Source organism: Kryptolebias marmoratus, linkage group LG6 (genome assembly GCF_001649575.2).
Source record: "Kryptolebias marmoratus isolate JLee-2015 linkage group LG6, ASM164957v2, whole genome shotgun sequence".
NCBI lineage: Eukaryota > Metazoa > Chordata > Actinopteri > Cyprinodontiformes > Rivulidae > Kryptolebias > Kryptolebias marmoratus.
Genome location: NC_051435.1, coordinates 12,710,545 through 12,726,540, shown reverse-complemented (window position 1 = coordinate 12,726,540; position 15,996 = coordinate 12,710,545). Strand labels below are relative to the sequence as shown.

At 45.4% G+C, this 15,996-nt stretch overlaps 1 protein-coding gene across 2 annotated transcripts; it reads left to right on the top strand.

Moving 5' to 3' along the window:
- The first annotated feature begins 432 nt into the window (after positions 1–432).
- On the top strand, positions 433–15,551 carry LOC108239803 (ras-related protein Rap-2a). Of its 2 annotated transcripts, XR_001808746.3 has the most exons (3): positions 433–1,422; positions 13,811–14,284; positions 14,410–15,551. XR_001808746.3 is itself a non-coding variant. In XM_017422751.3 (2 exons), exons 1-2 carry the CDS (start codon positions 1,109–1,111, stop codon positions 14,046–14,048), a joined length of 552 nt encoding a protein of 183 aa, XP_017278240.1. In that variant the 5' UTR covers positions 433–1,108; the 3' UTR covers positions 14,049–15,551. The 2 variants fall into 2 exon arrangements, 1 of the variants encoding a protein (XP_017278240.1); XM_017422751.3 differs by having other exon boundaries at positions 13,811–15,551.
- The last annotated feature ends 445 nt before the right edge of the window (positions 15,552–15,996 follow it).

Sequence of the window (15,996 nt, the reverse complement as noted above, 5' to 3'; positions counted from 1 at the left end):
GTGAAAAATGCTCAATTTGAACGTCGCTTAAGGTGAAAGCGGCGGCTTAAGGAGCTCTTCGTGTCTCCGTACAGATACGCTGCTCAGGTTTCAGCAGAAGGCGGCGAGATGGCAGCGTTGCCATAGCAACAGCATCCGGTAGCTTTCCCTCGTCTTGGATAGCATCCTCGGAAGCGGCCGCCGGGATTGGGTGGGCCCTCTTCGGGTGTCACCGGGGCAACCCGACGACGTGAAACATGAAAACATGAACGGAAGTGTCGCCGCCGAATTTCACTGGCTCCCCGCGCGCGCGCGAGCGGCTCCCATTCAGCTTCGGCTGCGAGCGAGCTGCGCGAGCGGCCGAGGCAACCACTGGGCTGCTCTCACGTCCATCTGACGAGAGGAGGAGGAGGCGGAGGAACAGGAGGGGGGGAACCGTTTTTTTTTTTGTTTTTGTTTTTTAGTGTCTCTGTACGGAAGCCGAGCAGGGGGACCGGGCTGGTTACGCAGCAGCCGCGGGTCTCCACCCGAGAGTATGGCGGCTGGAGTCGCGCAGGAGAGCGGGGGAGACGCGGAGATACGCCAGAGAAGATGGTGAAAAAGAAAACAAAGAGACTTCTTTAATTCGGCGTCGCTGTAGCTTTTATTTTGTGCTTTTTTTAATTTAAGGAGCAGCTTGACGGGGGTGAAAAATTTCGCTTCTTGTAGTTCATTCTCGGACCAGCTTTTCTTTTATTAATACTATTTTTTTCCCCGGCGTCCTCCATGGAGCAAGTTTGTTTTTTGTTTTTTTGGAGAGGGGTGAGCTGAGCAGATGAGAACTCGCGCGGTCCACATCAAAGGGCGATCTCTTCCTTTCTCCTCGCGCACATTTTTGGACAGCTGCAGTCCTTCCGCTCCGCTCGTGCAGCCGCCGCCGCCGCCGCCGCCGCCAGCCTCCGGCCTGCGAATGGGGCGCTCCCGCGATGGAGCCCGTGTCGGGGCGCCGAGTCTTTGTGCTCCGCCACAGTAGCTGAGCCACGGCGCGAGGCGACGGTGCGTCACTGGCGAGGAATGGGACGCGAGTGGTGAGGGGCTCGTCTCAGCGCCGCGCGGAGATTGATAGCTTTACCGACCGATTCGAGCCACGATGCGCGAGTACAAAGTGGTGGTCCTGGGCAGCGGCGGCGTCGGCAAATCAGCCCTCACCGTGCAGTTCGTCACCGGCACGTTCATCGAGAAGTACGACCCCACCATCGAGGACTTCTACCGCAAGGAGATCGAGGTGGACTCGTCCCCGTCGGTGCTGGAGATCCTGGACACGGCCGGCACCGAACAGTTCGCCTCCATGCGGGACCTGTACATCAAGAACGGCCAGGGCTTCATCCTGGTCTACAGCCTGGTGAACCAGCAGAGCTTCCAGGACATCAAGCCCATGAGGGACCAGATCATCAGAGTAAAAAGGTGGGTGCAGTGTCTCAGGAGTGTCCCCCAAACAATGTGGTGGAGGTTATTATTCACACTAATGACCTTATGGAGTGGGGCTCTATTAGTTTCAGAGCAGAGGCCTGGTGTGGGAATAATAATAATAATATTCAGCATGCTTTTTCCTGTTTTCTGAACTAACTCTCACCCTCCCCCTAACTGCTGTCCCTTCACCCAGCTGTCCCAGCATCAAATCTGTGTGTTGTCTTCCTAGACTTTATCCATGTTTGACATCACACCCCTGACAGGACAAAGACTTGCTTGTCCGAAGGCAGTCCACGGCGCGTTAAATACACAATCTGTAACGTGCCAGATGCTGCAACTACTGCAAAAACGTCCCCGGCCCGGGAATACCCAGGATTCAGTGCAAGGAGAGGGGCTCTGCAGAGGGCTTGGGAGAGAGAGGGAGAGAGAGAGAGAGAGAGAGCATCAGCGTGAGCCCGGTTCTGCTGAGGAGAACCTGTGGTTTTAATGTCGGCACGCCGACAAAGATCGCCTGATGTGTCAGGCGCCGATGATCCAGATGTATGATGTCATCAGGGAGAGCTGCTCGCTGACACACGAGAGGCGATTGTCTTATTGCCACTGCTCTGTGTGTGCTCTCTAGCTGACATTGCATGATGTCATAAAAACCCGCTAAGAGCTCAAATGTGCAGCGTCATGGATACCCTTTGCTGGGTTTATATACTTCAATTTGTGAGTTTCTGTGTGCAATGAGCTGCAAAAGTGGCCTCATCAGTCACCGTGGGTGTCAGCGGATGTGTTCCCATCAGTCAAAGGAGTCCAAAGGACGAGCGTATTAAAATGAGCTTAAAGCTTTTAGTGTTTAGTCATATACCTTATTACTTCAGATGATCCTCAGCATATGGTCAGATCAGCTGATACCGGCTGCATTTTACCGTCCTTTCCTGCCGGTATCTGATCCGTTCTGCCTCTGGAAAACAAAATCATAATCAGCATTAAGATGTGGATTTCTCCGTTTTGGTTTTTTGTCACCTGACTGGATTTACAAATGCCCCCCCTCCACATCCCACCCCCCGAAACAGTCCCTAAAAATACGAGGCTCTGTTTGAAAGAATGAGGCCAACCTGTTTCCCCCACGTGAGTTGAAAATGGGGAGAAAGGTGTATTAGGTGGCTGTGTGTGTGTGTGTTTATATGTAAATATGTGTACGCTCACACGGCAGATGCAGCCAGGCTGTTGTGTGATTTCACACCTCACGCAGAGTCTGGTGGCGTTTTCTAAGATCGCAGCAGAATTTATTTATTTCCCTATTTTTTCTTTTTTTGGCAAAGTAAACGGGCTATGATCTAAAGTTGTGCTGGAAAAAGAGGGCCGGGAAAAAAAGGGATAGTTCAGATCCTTTAAGTGTAGTTTTGTGGAAAAAGGTCATAAACATTGGATATCTTACCTGCAGTAGATGGCGCTTTGAACAAACACCGTGCTGAACCTTTAACTGTGCAATGTGAAAGCAGAAATATGATATTCCTGCCAGAAGTGCCCCGGGCTACAATGGAAGTGCTACAGCTAGCTGCTGCTGCTTTTTACTTTTGCAAGAAAATCAAAGAATACAATGTATGTAATCATCCAAAACTCACAACTGTGTAAAAGTTTATAATGTAATGCTGTTGGATATTATGGCTTCAATTTTGACCAATCAAAGGAAGCGAAGACGCTTCATCAATCTTTGATTGGTCAGTGAATTTGACCCATTATATTTAGTTTAATTATGCAGAAAGAGTTTAAGGTTTACAAACTTTAGGCAACGTTTTAACACGATGCTATGACCTTCCTTCCAAGGTGTCCTGTAACAAATACAGATTTTACTGACAGACTCTTTTTCTTTACTTTGCTGTTTGTTTATAGGACTCTGAAACATGCAAACACAAAGTTATTAAAAGCTTTTGTTGACTATAGATTTATATGATGATTTATTTATCTTTTTGGTCCCTGAAAGGTTGTGAGTATACTTTGTAAAATCAATTCAGTTCTGGCCATTTTGCTACACAAACACAGTTGATCTGATACAGACTGCTTTCTTAGTTTACAGACTTTCATACAAGTCAATATAATTGTTAAAAAGTAAATCAGCTGATGCTATCAGAAGTTATAAACCCCTTAATGCATTTTTAGAGCAAATAAATCTTTTCACATCAACACATTTCAATGGCAAAAAAGAGAGAAAGATGCATGACTGTGAAAAATTAGACTGAAAAAGCTTTTAAGCATTGTTGGAGTTGGAAACAACATTTATTTACATGATAAAGTATATATTTATCGTTATAAAAGTCTGTTCACCATCAGAGGTTGGCTGCACTGTAGTTTGAACCTCTGTGCTCCCCTTTCAGAGTCATTTGGCAATAAGACTTACAAAAAGTAAGGCAGGTCCTGAAGAGTCAGCTGAACGGTAAGAACACAGTCCGAGCCATCAACACGTTCGCCTTACCAGTCATCAGATACCCTGCTGGTATAACAGCCTGGCCAAAGGAGGAGATGGAAGCTGCTGATATCAAGACAGGAAAGCTCTTCACAATGCACGGAGGGTTGCACCATAAGTCCAGCACCCTGAGACTGTACACTAAGAGAAAACAGGGAGGCAGAGGACTAGTGAGCATCAGAGCCACGATACAAGATGAAACAACCAAGATCCTGGAGTACATCAGGAAGGAAGCCCCCAGTGATGATCTGCTAAGTGACAGCAGAAACAAAATGTGGAAGAGGAACTCTTATGGAAAGACAAGCCCCTGCACGGCATGTACCACTGGCAGGTTGAGGAAGTGGCTGATATCAACAAGTCCTACCAGTGGCTAGAAAGGGCTGGACTGAAGGACAGCACAGAGGCACTAATCATGGCAGCACAAGATCAATAGAGGCCGGGGTCTATCATACCAGGCAGGACACAAGATGCAGGCTGTGTAAAGATGCCCCTGAGACAGGCCAGCATGTAGTAGCGGGATGTAAGATGCAGGCAGGCAAAGCGTACATGGAACGCCATAACCAAGTGGCTGGAACACTGTACAGCCATGGTTCCCAAGGTTGGGGTCTGGACCCCAATGTGGGTCACCCAACACTAAGCATGGGTCTTTAAATGATCTCCAGATATACCAAAGGTGGTGGAGAATGGCAGGGCTAAGACACTGTGGGACTTCCAGATCCAGACTGACAAACAGGCGATGGCGAACCAACCGGACATTGTGGTGGTCAACAAACCACAGAAGAAGGCGGTGGTGACAGACGTAGCGATCCCAAGTGAGTGTAACATCAAGAAGAAGGACCACGAGACGCTTAAGAAATGCCAGGTCTGAAAGAGGAAACAGAGAAGTTGTTGAAAGTCAAGGCCTCTGCTGAATGGAGATTCCAGGAACAACCTCAGAGATCTCTGTGCAGAAAAGTGCAGTCCTAGGAACAGCTAACATACTGCGCAGACCCTGCTCGTTTGACAACAGCTTTATTTATGACTCATATGATTCGTGATGCATCAATATTATTGTTTCCAAGTGCTCTGCATCTTCATAGTTTTGTGCCTTAGTTGATTTTCTTCTCTCCATCGCCCGTGTTCTGCAGTGTCTAAATTCATTTGCAGTCTTCAACTGCGCAGTCAAGATTTTGGTTGTAGCACCTCGATGCTTACACCAGTTTTATCAACAAAAAGTCACAGATGAAAGCATCTCTGAGGAATGAGAGAACATCAGAAAATGGTGAACTGTGACGGTTAGAGGTGTCTGTGTCACACAGCTATATAAAAAGCGAAACTGAGTGAGCCTCAGCCGTGAGATCGTTCCCGCGTTTCGATGCCAAAACACTGATGACCCGTCACAACCATATTGGCATTCGCTCAGATGAGAGTTGCTGTTGTGTGTCTCTCTTTCTGAACCCTGTCAGCATCTATCAGTGCCCGCCGATAGTAGCGCAGAGGCCATGGGTGCCCGTGATTACACCCTGGACTGCCTGTTTTAGTCAGGGACATAATTATTTCTCACTTCAGCTGCAGTTCCCTTTACATGAAGGATGTATCGTGACTGGTGACTTAGCAGACCGTGGACAGAGGACAGTTGAAGACAGAGGTGAAACAGGGTACTATAATAAACCACACTGATAGCGCTGTCCGTTCCTCAGGGGTGCTGTTGTTGAGGAAGGTTCTGCAGTTTGCTTTAAATGTACGTCCCCTCATTTCAACATTGTGCAAAGTTGCCATTTGAAGGCGTTTTTGATGTGCCAGCTGGGTCAGAGTTAACTAGTGGAAGAAGCGGTAGTCTCCATTACTGTCTCTGTCTACTGTGAAAACTGAACAGAGCTAAAGGTCAGTAATGATTGCTTAGTAGTTGACCTGGTACACAAATACTGTTGAAGGCCCCGAGCAGTGGGCTGTGGTTCAAACTCTGCTCTGTAAAACATTCAAACATTAACTTGTTTATTCTGCTCCATTTTGAGAGCCACAACTGGTAACAGGAAATGCCTGAGACAGGAATGTAAACGCACTTTACCTCACCCCTCCAACCTTTCTAGTCATGCTAGTATTGAGACTTTTAATAGTAATGTCTACTACTTTGGTCCAAGCTTAAATGTCTGTTCTACTGGATGACCTTTCTGTGAAAACTACCACGTTGTTGGTTAGAAAGGTTCATAATCCCAAAGGCATTATGAATTCAATAATGCAGTTTTACAGATATTGAGTTCAAATTGGATGTGATAGTTGTCAGGTTGAAAGGACAGGTACCCAGAATGCAGACTCATTCTATAATAATAATCAAAACAAAAGGCTGATGAGGCAGCAATTAAAACTAAACAACAAAAACAAAAATCCAGGATTGCAGGAACACGAGGAGGGCGAGCCACGAGGAAAACCAGACGGCACACAGGAGTGACAGTTAACCAGCAGGGAAGTGAAGGCGATGAACAGGTTTTCAAAGCTGAGGATGATTAGAAAGTGGACATAGGTGACCGATTAGGAACGAGGGACAGGTGTGGGTGTCTGAGGCAGGCTGACAGGTACTGAGCAGAGGAAAGGTGAATGATGACAGGAACATGAAGGGCACAGGGAACTCAACACAGGAACCAAATAACAGAAGTAAAGAAACAATAAACCCAATACAAAAACAAACCCAAAGACCCCCAAATCCTGACAGTAGTAGCACGAGTGTCATCCTCAACAAATACTCTGAGCATTGACAGATTGCATGAGAAATTTGTTTAAAACTTTAGCATTAACTGTTGGAGTCAGCTCTGTCTGTCGAGCAAAATATATCTTGAAGCACTAAACAGACTTTAATAGAACTCAAAGGTAATCATTAGATATTCATCTACTAATTAACAGGTAATCAACATTAGCAAAAGCAAAAAGGGGTTACAGTTCAGTTCGATAAAACCTTTAGCCACAAAAAACAACTTAACAAGCAAACTAAAAGGCTGTATCTTCAGAATAATACCGCTGTTTAACGATCTCATCCGGCAGCTGAGCAGATTTATATACCCCTGCTTATGGTCCTATAGCAGGGCTCCGGACAGATTGTGTTCAGACTATCAAACTTATGTAGATAAAAGGGGTCCAGACCACAGGGAAAACATTGTTTCACACTAAGGCAACTCAAATTGTATTTAGACCTACATAAATGCAATCCAGTTGCTAAGAACCATTTTTAACAGGTCTGAGCATAAAGATTTTAGAACTGGGTTCTGTAAGCTCCAGTCTTAAGGTTGATGGCAAACAGAACAATAACAAACACACGTTAGCGGGGAAGCAACAGGAAATTGTCTCTCATTCAAAGCAGTAGTCCATGTAATTCTGAAAGGAAACTTTGTGTCTGCTTAAATTCACAGCAAGCTCTGCAAATAAAACAGCTCGAAAGTCAGTTTGTCCTCCGGTTGCACGCAACCGAACCATCATCTGTAAACATAAAAGACCTTTTTTTTTTGATTGGGAATGTAAACATTTCTCTCACTCTCGGCTGCCTGAGGCCCCGGCGCAGCAGGAGATGAAGAGTCGGGCCAGGAGCGGGCTGAAGGATTCTCTGTCACACTGACTGGATGCGTGTTTGTGTTATATCATAACGATATGTTGCATTGCAGCACGAGCCATTTTCTCCATCACATGTGCATGGTTGTACCACCTTCAAAGGAGAAAACAAACCTCCAGGGAAAAAGAATGTTTCTCTGTTGATAACAGTCTCATATTTCAACACAAAGCCTATATCTAAATAAAGCTATAGTGGAGTAGAGAAAATGTAGAATCTGGGGGCAGGGTAAAAGTTTTTGGCACTATCTTCTCCAGAATTGTAGTATTAGTAGACAAGCATAATTTGTATATACGTCATAAAGAATATACTGGTGTGACGACCCTGTCAGGTGACTGACTGAGCTGCTGCAGGTGTGGCTCTATTGAGTGCTGCAGGTAGTTATTGGGAACACCTGATTGGGTGATTTAGTCTGGTATAAAAGGGAAAGGGGGGGGGTCATTAGGGCTAACCCCCCCCCCCCCTCCCCCCTTGTTTGTCCTCCTTGGGTTACGGTTTGTCTTGGTTATATTAGTTTGGCTTACCTGGGTTTGGTTAATTATTTTTTTTCTTGACAGGTTTGCGCTTCTTTATTTTTCATTAAATTGCTTTTAAATAAATATTCGAAATACCGTCCTTGTGTCCTTTTCCCTTTGTTTTGTCACAATCCCTTGAGCTAGGTTGTGACAAAACGGGAGAGGTCTCGGGTTCAATTCCCGGACGAGCCCCCATTTTGTCACAACCTGGCTCGGGCATCGGGCGAAGACTTGGGTTCATTTTCTTGCCCAACAACAAGCTATCCTTACAGGAAACATCCAAGACTAATGTCCAGGCCTAAAAGTCACACACAGAGGATAAATAATTATTGTTGAAAACCTGGAAAACTGGCTCATATCCGCCTAATTGAAAAGTGCACACTGGTTGATTAAATCATAAACTCAACACGTTAAAATGACACATTCAGAGAAGCTGCATTGGAAAATTTGCCTATTTTCTCAATTTTAAATCGCCAACTAGTCTCCAACAGTTGCAGCCCAGTGAGATACTACCTAGTGTAGCAACACTGTGTTGCCCACAGATATGCCTGTCTTTAAATCAGCTTTGTATTTTCTGACCTAAGTAATCGATCAGGCAGTTTGCTGTATTCTTTTGTTTCATGTATTACTCACTATGAGCAAACTTTTAGTTGAATTAAGCGTTGCATTTGATTTGTGTGTGAGTGTGTGTGTGTGCTTTGTAAAAGGAGGTATTCATGTCAGCATAATTACCTTCAGGGAGTTGGCGAGTGCCAGCAGTATTTCTTTTACACATCATCTCCAAGGATAAAAGTACAGTCTGACAAGCTCTGAAGCCATTTACCTTGAACAGTTTGGCGTTTCTTGGCCAGTGTTTTTTTTGTCATTTCTGAGTATCGGGGTTTAAAGGAGTCAAGGGAGATGCAGCGAATTTCAGAGAATCCCAAAGAGGCTCTCGGCAGCAGCTAATCGATGAGAAAGAAGACTTGTTGGAGAGCCCCGCGTGCACCGTGTTTCCCTCTTCGTCCTGACTCTGCTGGCCAGGGTAAGCCTAGCAGTGCTCGTGCTCCCGGCGACGCCACTGTTCATCCTCTTGGCTTGTGTGAGGCGATCTGCATCATGCATTATAGATAGGATGTGTCTGGGGCGAGCATGAATGGATGTTTGCAGTCGTAGTGGTTCCAGTGCCTTTTTGGCAAGCTGAAGGCTAAAGTGTGACATTTTGTTTGGGTCGTCTCGGTGCAAACGCAACCTGGCTCGGTTATTCCGTCTGTCGTTTACTGCAGGAGCCTCTATGGAAAAAGGGGTAACCTGGCTTCATATGAAACGCCGCTGGGCCCAGGAGCGGTGTGGCCAACACCCTTTATGCCGAGGCTTTGGGAGCCTCTGTCTCCGTGGCAGCCACAGTGTCAGACCCCTGGGACTGTTGGGTTTCTCCTCTGTTATTATGGCTATATATAGCTCCTGTGTCTTCAAACCATCTGTATTTATGCTGTACTTCCTGTTTTGACGAGGAGCTACATTTGCTGACCACTGAAACACAAGGAACACTACAGTGTTTGGTTTAATATGATTTCAACCATGATGCAACCTGCATGCTTATACTTTCTGAAAGGAGAGGAGGGTTGGATCAACATTGTCAAGATTTTTTTTTTTTTTTATTAAATGTAAGAGCAAAGTCAATAGTTGGCAATAAATTATTTTTATTTCAACAAAAGTTCACAAGGTCAAAGGGGAAAAAAGTTTAGTGAAATTAAATTTGATGCTAAACCTCAAACTATAATGGGTTAAAAAAAATCCACCTGACTGATTAAACTCTACTTTTTATTGTCTGTTGTATAAACTGGGTCTTTTAGATTAAAACAAAAGTTGTTCCAAACTCTGTATCATTAAATTTAAAGTTTGTTTAAGAAACACAATGGCGTTGGTGGTGGGGATGGGGATCATTTAGTCCAGAGTGAGTTTTAGATTACTGGGAGTTTCTGACCTCGGAGCTCATCTTGCAGCGGCACCAGTTGGAGCCTCCACCAAAAGGCCCGATGGGATCCATGGGAACAGAGGCCCAGGTGGGAGTGGGCTTGTTTTTCTCTGAAAAATCCTGAAAAGTAATCCACAAGGAGAGCGATAGAAGGGTGAGGCTCCCGTGAGACTCATGTGAGACGTGGTGAAACCCAAGGCGCTTCCATCTGGTGATGTTTTCAGCCCTGTGGGGCTGCGAGCCACTGCCAGTTTGTGTGTTTAACTCCTCATTTGTTTTCATACCATCTAAAATAAAGAAAGGCAAAGCAGTCCAGTTGCCTTTGTTTGAACTGAGGAACCAGCAGAATAAGAAGTTACTCTCCTACCTGTCTCCTAACTATACAGTTAATTTACATACTGATATAAATTGCTATAAGTGCTTCTTTGGTCTTGGAAAAGCTGATAAAATGAGCTGTTCTGTCTTGTTTTCATGAGGTTTCTGTGTATTTCTGGAATTATTATATTTCTAGGGCTGAGCTCAAAGGTTCTCAGACAAATAGCAAAAACAACCCAATGATCTTGGTGACTAAAGTTTCTCTTTTCAACATCCTGACTAAAGCTGATTTGTCAGTAAATTTTGGTGGGCTTTGAACGGTGAAAAGCTTACCATAGCTAAAAAGAATCATGTGCAATTGTCTTTTTGTCTGCAGTAGCCAAAACTGTGGCGAAAAAGCAACTCTAAGCCAATCTACTTTTACTTGTTACCTCGTACATTTTTTTTAGCTCCCTATTTGTCAATTTTCCAAACAAGCAGAGCTGAAAATAAAAGGAGGGGAGAAAAAAAAAAAAAAGCGTGAATCATTTAAAGATTTTATCTCCCCGCTGCAAATTTTGCCACGATGCCTTGTTTTCCAAAGAAAAACTGTGAAATTCAAACCGAGTGTAAACCCGGTGTTTAGGTTTTTAACGCGACGCTTCCAGGCAAACGTGCTCCGAAAAAAGATGCCTATAATTAGAAACCGTTTGAAAACTTTACCAGCGTCGAAGCCCACTTTGCAGAGCAGTTTCACTCGTCGCCACTGACGACGGGCAAACCCAACAGACTGGATGTTCAGAACAAAACCGTAACAAACGCACAAATCGATCCGACTGTGGTCGAGCGGACTCATCCTGATGTTTGGGAGCGCTCTGTGAAAATGAAACACTTGTGACGCTGTAATTCTCCAAAGTGGAGCGGAGATGTTCCTGTTGGGTGGACAGACGGTCTGAAAATGACGTTAACAGTGTTTACTCATCATACATTAGGGGATTATTTGTTCAGTAAATGGCTCTTTGAATGTCTAAACAGATATTTACAGCATTAAAAACAGTTTGTTTCAAATGGTCATTTGCAAGCACATGTACCAGTACTAGCAGCTAACTTTAGCACTTCCAACAGGAGTAACATATTTCAGCAAATTATGAATATTAGGAATATCTGTTCCTCTGTAAAGTGATATTGACAGTGATGTGAAGGTTTCTAACATGAAAAGTTGGACTCTAGAGTTGATTTAAGATGGCGGTAATTCACTTTGTTCCTGGTCCAGCTCAGTTCATCTGTTCGCTCGCCAATCCCATCAGGATTAAACTTTGAATAATTTTAATTTAGAGATATTAAAGAGCTATTTCTAACAGATAAGATGTAAGGATGTGAACCTTTGGGTACCTTCGGGATTCAGTTTAATTAGGAGATGAGGTTAGAAAACAATTATCGATGGGTTTCGATTATCTTGCAACTTTAAATGACTATGGCTTATATTGCACACTAAATACACTCACTTATATGCCTAATAAAAAGTGCACAATAATGTCAAAGAAGCCATTAATCACATGCTGCAGACAAACACTTACAACACCATCAAATGCTTCAGTCATTACTAAAGACAATCATGTTACGATGACTTCGACTATTTAGACTTTTATGCTTTAGGGTTCGGTGAAGAAAACACAGCTTTACTGCAACGTGTTTCTGCTGGCAAGATAATAATTGTGCATAACCTTTCCCTAGAACTTAAAAAACCCTTCCAATTTCCAAAGAAAATATGCTAAATTGAGCTGCTAACCGGGTTATACGGTGTTTATAAGTAAAAGTCGACACTGGATTAAAGGGAGAGCTGTGTACCATAAGGTCAGTTGTAAAAAAAAGAATAAAAAGGAACTTTATTTCCTTGCGAGAATCTAAAAGTTCACAGAAAAAAGCAGCCCGCTAACACAGATCTGCTTGTGATCGGCGTGCTCCTTCAGAAATGCTCCAAATGAGTCCCGAGCTCGGCACGCCGAACGTTCGAGTCGTCGTTTCTCATTCGAGCAGCCTCCCCGCTGAAAGTGGAAGTCTGTCATGCTTTTTGGTCACACGCCGACCAACCTCTGAGTTTAGCTCCTAATTCCTGCTAGCCTCCTCTCGGCTGGTGAGCGGATCCCGGGACCGGAGAAGGAGGAGATTAAAGTTCACCGGATAATGTATTCATGAGCAGATCAAAGTCTGAAAGTTCTGGCTTTTTTTTTTGAATGCCGAAACCTGCAGCCCCAAACCTCTGAGAGACGCTCAACCTGGAAGAATATCAAAGCTTCTGCAGTCTCCCCGTGTCCCCAATGTTAGATTTTTTTTTTTCTCTCTTGTATACACTTGCCTCGCAGGATGAGGGGTTTTCTTTGCCAGCGTGCGTATGTCATGAGGCGGGAGCAGAGTGTGGAAACCCTGATAAGGCTGATGGGTGTTCAGGGTGAACTTTCTAACGTTACGCGGCGCTGTTAAGATGGAAAAACAGCTCCTTTGTGCGCAGACATTGTTCCGAGGACGCGGAGAAACCACTCGATCCGATGTGCTCCCTTCTGATGCGGACAAACTGCCTCGCAGACCCCTCTCCACGTTTCCCGCTTTAAAAAAGGGAAGAACGCCACGCGGTGGTTTACCCCTCCAGCTCCTCTGGCCGTCCCTCAAAGCCGTCCGGTTCTCCCGCAGTTCGGCGACGTGGCAACAAGTTCAGAGCTCAAAGGATTATGAAGAGGTCCAGCTCTCAGAGGAGGGGGTCACAGCTTCTCGTAGCTGTTCTGGGTCGGGGTTAAGACTCGGCGCTTACAGGATGCTGAACAGATGGAGGTTCTCGGCATCAAATGCTTCCACCCGCAAAACATAGGCGTGCGCTGGAATCTCCTGTTTTGGACGAAGCAGAAAATGTCTCCATCTCGTTCAGCGTTCATTAAAAATGAATTATTTGTCCTTTACCGTTCTTCTCCCATCATGTTATCCTTTATGGGGATTATTGTCACACAGTTTTTTTTTGCCTCTTGCCCAGCTTGTGTGGGACATCAGGAAATAAAGTAGATTTATCTGCTGTTCTAACTAAAGCTTTTCATTCATATTGCAAAAGAATGATGATCAGTAGAATTTAAGATTGTCTTCAGTGCCGCGGTTTGCATTAAAGGAAAAGTAAAATAAAAAAAAGAAGATATTATCTGTTTATCTGCTTAAGAGTTTAGCTAATCTGGGGAGAAAGAAACCATGTTAAACTACATCTTAATGCATCCTGTTAAGCTTTTACGTCACTGTCAGCACATCACACGGTTCTTCCCACAGGAAGTGCCTCGGTGCCACACCTTAACTGCTACAGCTAACTGCCTGCGCAATAACCACAGAGTTTGCTGCATCACCATGTAATGCAGAAATTGCAGAGGATATGTGAAGGTTTATGAAGCAGAGTTTGAATGACCCTCCTTTGACGAAAGCAGCAGGCCACTCGAGCTAGCCGTTAGCCCGTCGCACCAGTCAGGGTTAATGCCGAGGTGTAAAACGTCAGCAGCCCTTTGTCTGTTTATTTTACGCTTCTGTTTCCCTGACGGGTCTCTCTGTGTGTGCGTCCTCAGGTACGAGAAGGTCCCCGTGATCCTGGTGGGGAACAAGGTGGACCTGGAGAGCGAGCGGGAGGTGTCGTCCGGCGAGGGCCAGGCCCTGGCCGAGGAGTGGGGCTGCCCCTTCATGGAGACCTCGGCCAAGAGCAAAACCATGGTGGACGAACTGTTTGCAGAGATCGTTAGGCAGATGGACTACGCCGCCCAGCCGGACAAGGACGACCCCTGCTGCTCCTCGTGCAATATACAATAGCCCCCCGGCCCTCCGCACCCCGCACCACCACCCCCACCCCTCCCGCAGAGGGCTCGAAAGGAACAGGCCCGGCTCAAAAGTCCGCAGCGAGGACGCTCCTTTGACTCGCAGCAGGCAGATGTACATTCAGACCCACACATGCCAGTTAAACGTAGAATAAATTCACGGTTGAACGCAGCGGAAATGAACTCAGCGGAGCAGAAAAGCCGCAGTGACACGATAATTAATAACGACAAGTGAGTAATGAATGAGGAAAACCAAGAATTTGCCGCAAGAGAAATTGACAAATGACACAAAGGACCATGCCCTCGCCTTATGTTAATCCGTTTGTTTTTTTTTTATTTCTTTTTTATCCTTTCAGTTTTAGGGAAATGAAGTCCTTGAAGAATCACAAGTTGGGATGTTTCCTTTCTGATTTGTTAGACTATCCGCTGTTACGGAGCAACAGAGGTTGATTTCTAGGTTTCATTTCACCCGGAACACCAAGGTGCGTTTCCTGGTTGCCGTGAGTTTGTCGCAGGCGGCTGCGACACGCCGATCCGATGAAACAGTCATTTCGAACAAGCGTAGGGGTATTTGTGTCACCCTATGTCCGATTTTTTTCCAACCAGCTGAGTTAGCTTCGTGGCGGCTGGAGGCTTTTTATACTTATCGCAGGGCTGAAAACAAGAGAGGTGACCCGAAAGCACCTCCATTTGCTTTTCTGTTTTCCCCCAGCTGATCACGGTCGTAATAGAGAGAAAACGGACAAGTCGGTGTCTTTTCTCCTAAACACCGGTGCGGTCACCTCTTTCCCATTTTCTCACTTTTAAGGCATAATAGGAAACGTGGCAGCATTTCGCCTGTGTCCCCTTTTTCGGGGGAAATGGCGAACGTGGTGTGAGAAAACGCTTCGCCCTGCTAGAACACGGCTTTCTTTCTCAAATTCACTATAAAGAGAAAAAAAAAGAAGCATTCCTCCGAAGTCGAGGTCAAAACGGGCGACATTCGATGTGAAGACGCCAACATTCGCCACGCTTTTACGTTTCCTTTTCCCCTCTATAATCGGTAAGAGACGCGGGCGTGCGCGGTGCTCAGAGTATTCAGATTAACGGCGGTAACGAGGACGCGGGCGGCGCTAACGGTAGTGTAAATAATTTGTACCGGAAGTGCCGGCCCCAGACGAAGACACCGACTCGACACGCGGAGCTGTCGACTGTATGCATGGCTGCGTAAACAGCAACGGACTCTTGTCGTCCGAGGTTTAACAGAGGCTGTGGAAAGGAAAAAAAAAAGAAAAAAAAAGTGCAAATTGAACGCCTACACGTCTGGATCTGGAACACTTGTTTTAAAAACTGTACGTCCATGTTGCCACGGGAACCAGACTTTTTTCCCCCCCCGTGTGACCATTTTTTTCATTGTTGATTTTCTATTTTTTTATGTGACCATTTTACTCCCAGTCCCTCTCTGAATGGTGACACTGTTACATTTGACACCTCAACAATAAAAGTGCGTTCAACACTTGATGCGCAGCTGCACGGGCCTTAATGAAGGGAAGTGATTGGGTGGATGCTTTCGCGGGAACCGCCGTGCCGAAGGCAGCTCAATAATGTAAATGTGTGTGTGTGTGCGTGTGCTCATTCGTCTGTCTGTTAGCAAAATATCTCCTGAACCACTGGACGGATTTTAATGAATCTCTCAGAAGGTAATCACTGCAGGCACATTTATGCCTGATTCACTTTCGGGGTCGGCCCAATTCAAGGTGGCCGCCACAGCGAATCGACTTCAGAAGGCACAAAAATGGCGATAACTCAAAGGATTTTACAGATACTGAGCTAAGATCTCGTGTGGTAGTAGCTGAGAGTCTTCTCCAGCACGTGTTCTGAGTGCTACCGATCGCATATGATGTTTGCTCAAAACTCTGGCGTTAATTGTTGGAGTCGACCCTATGTCTGTTAGCAAAATATCT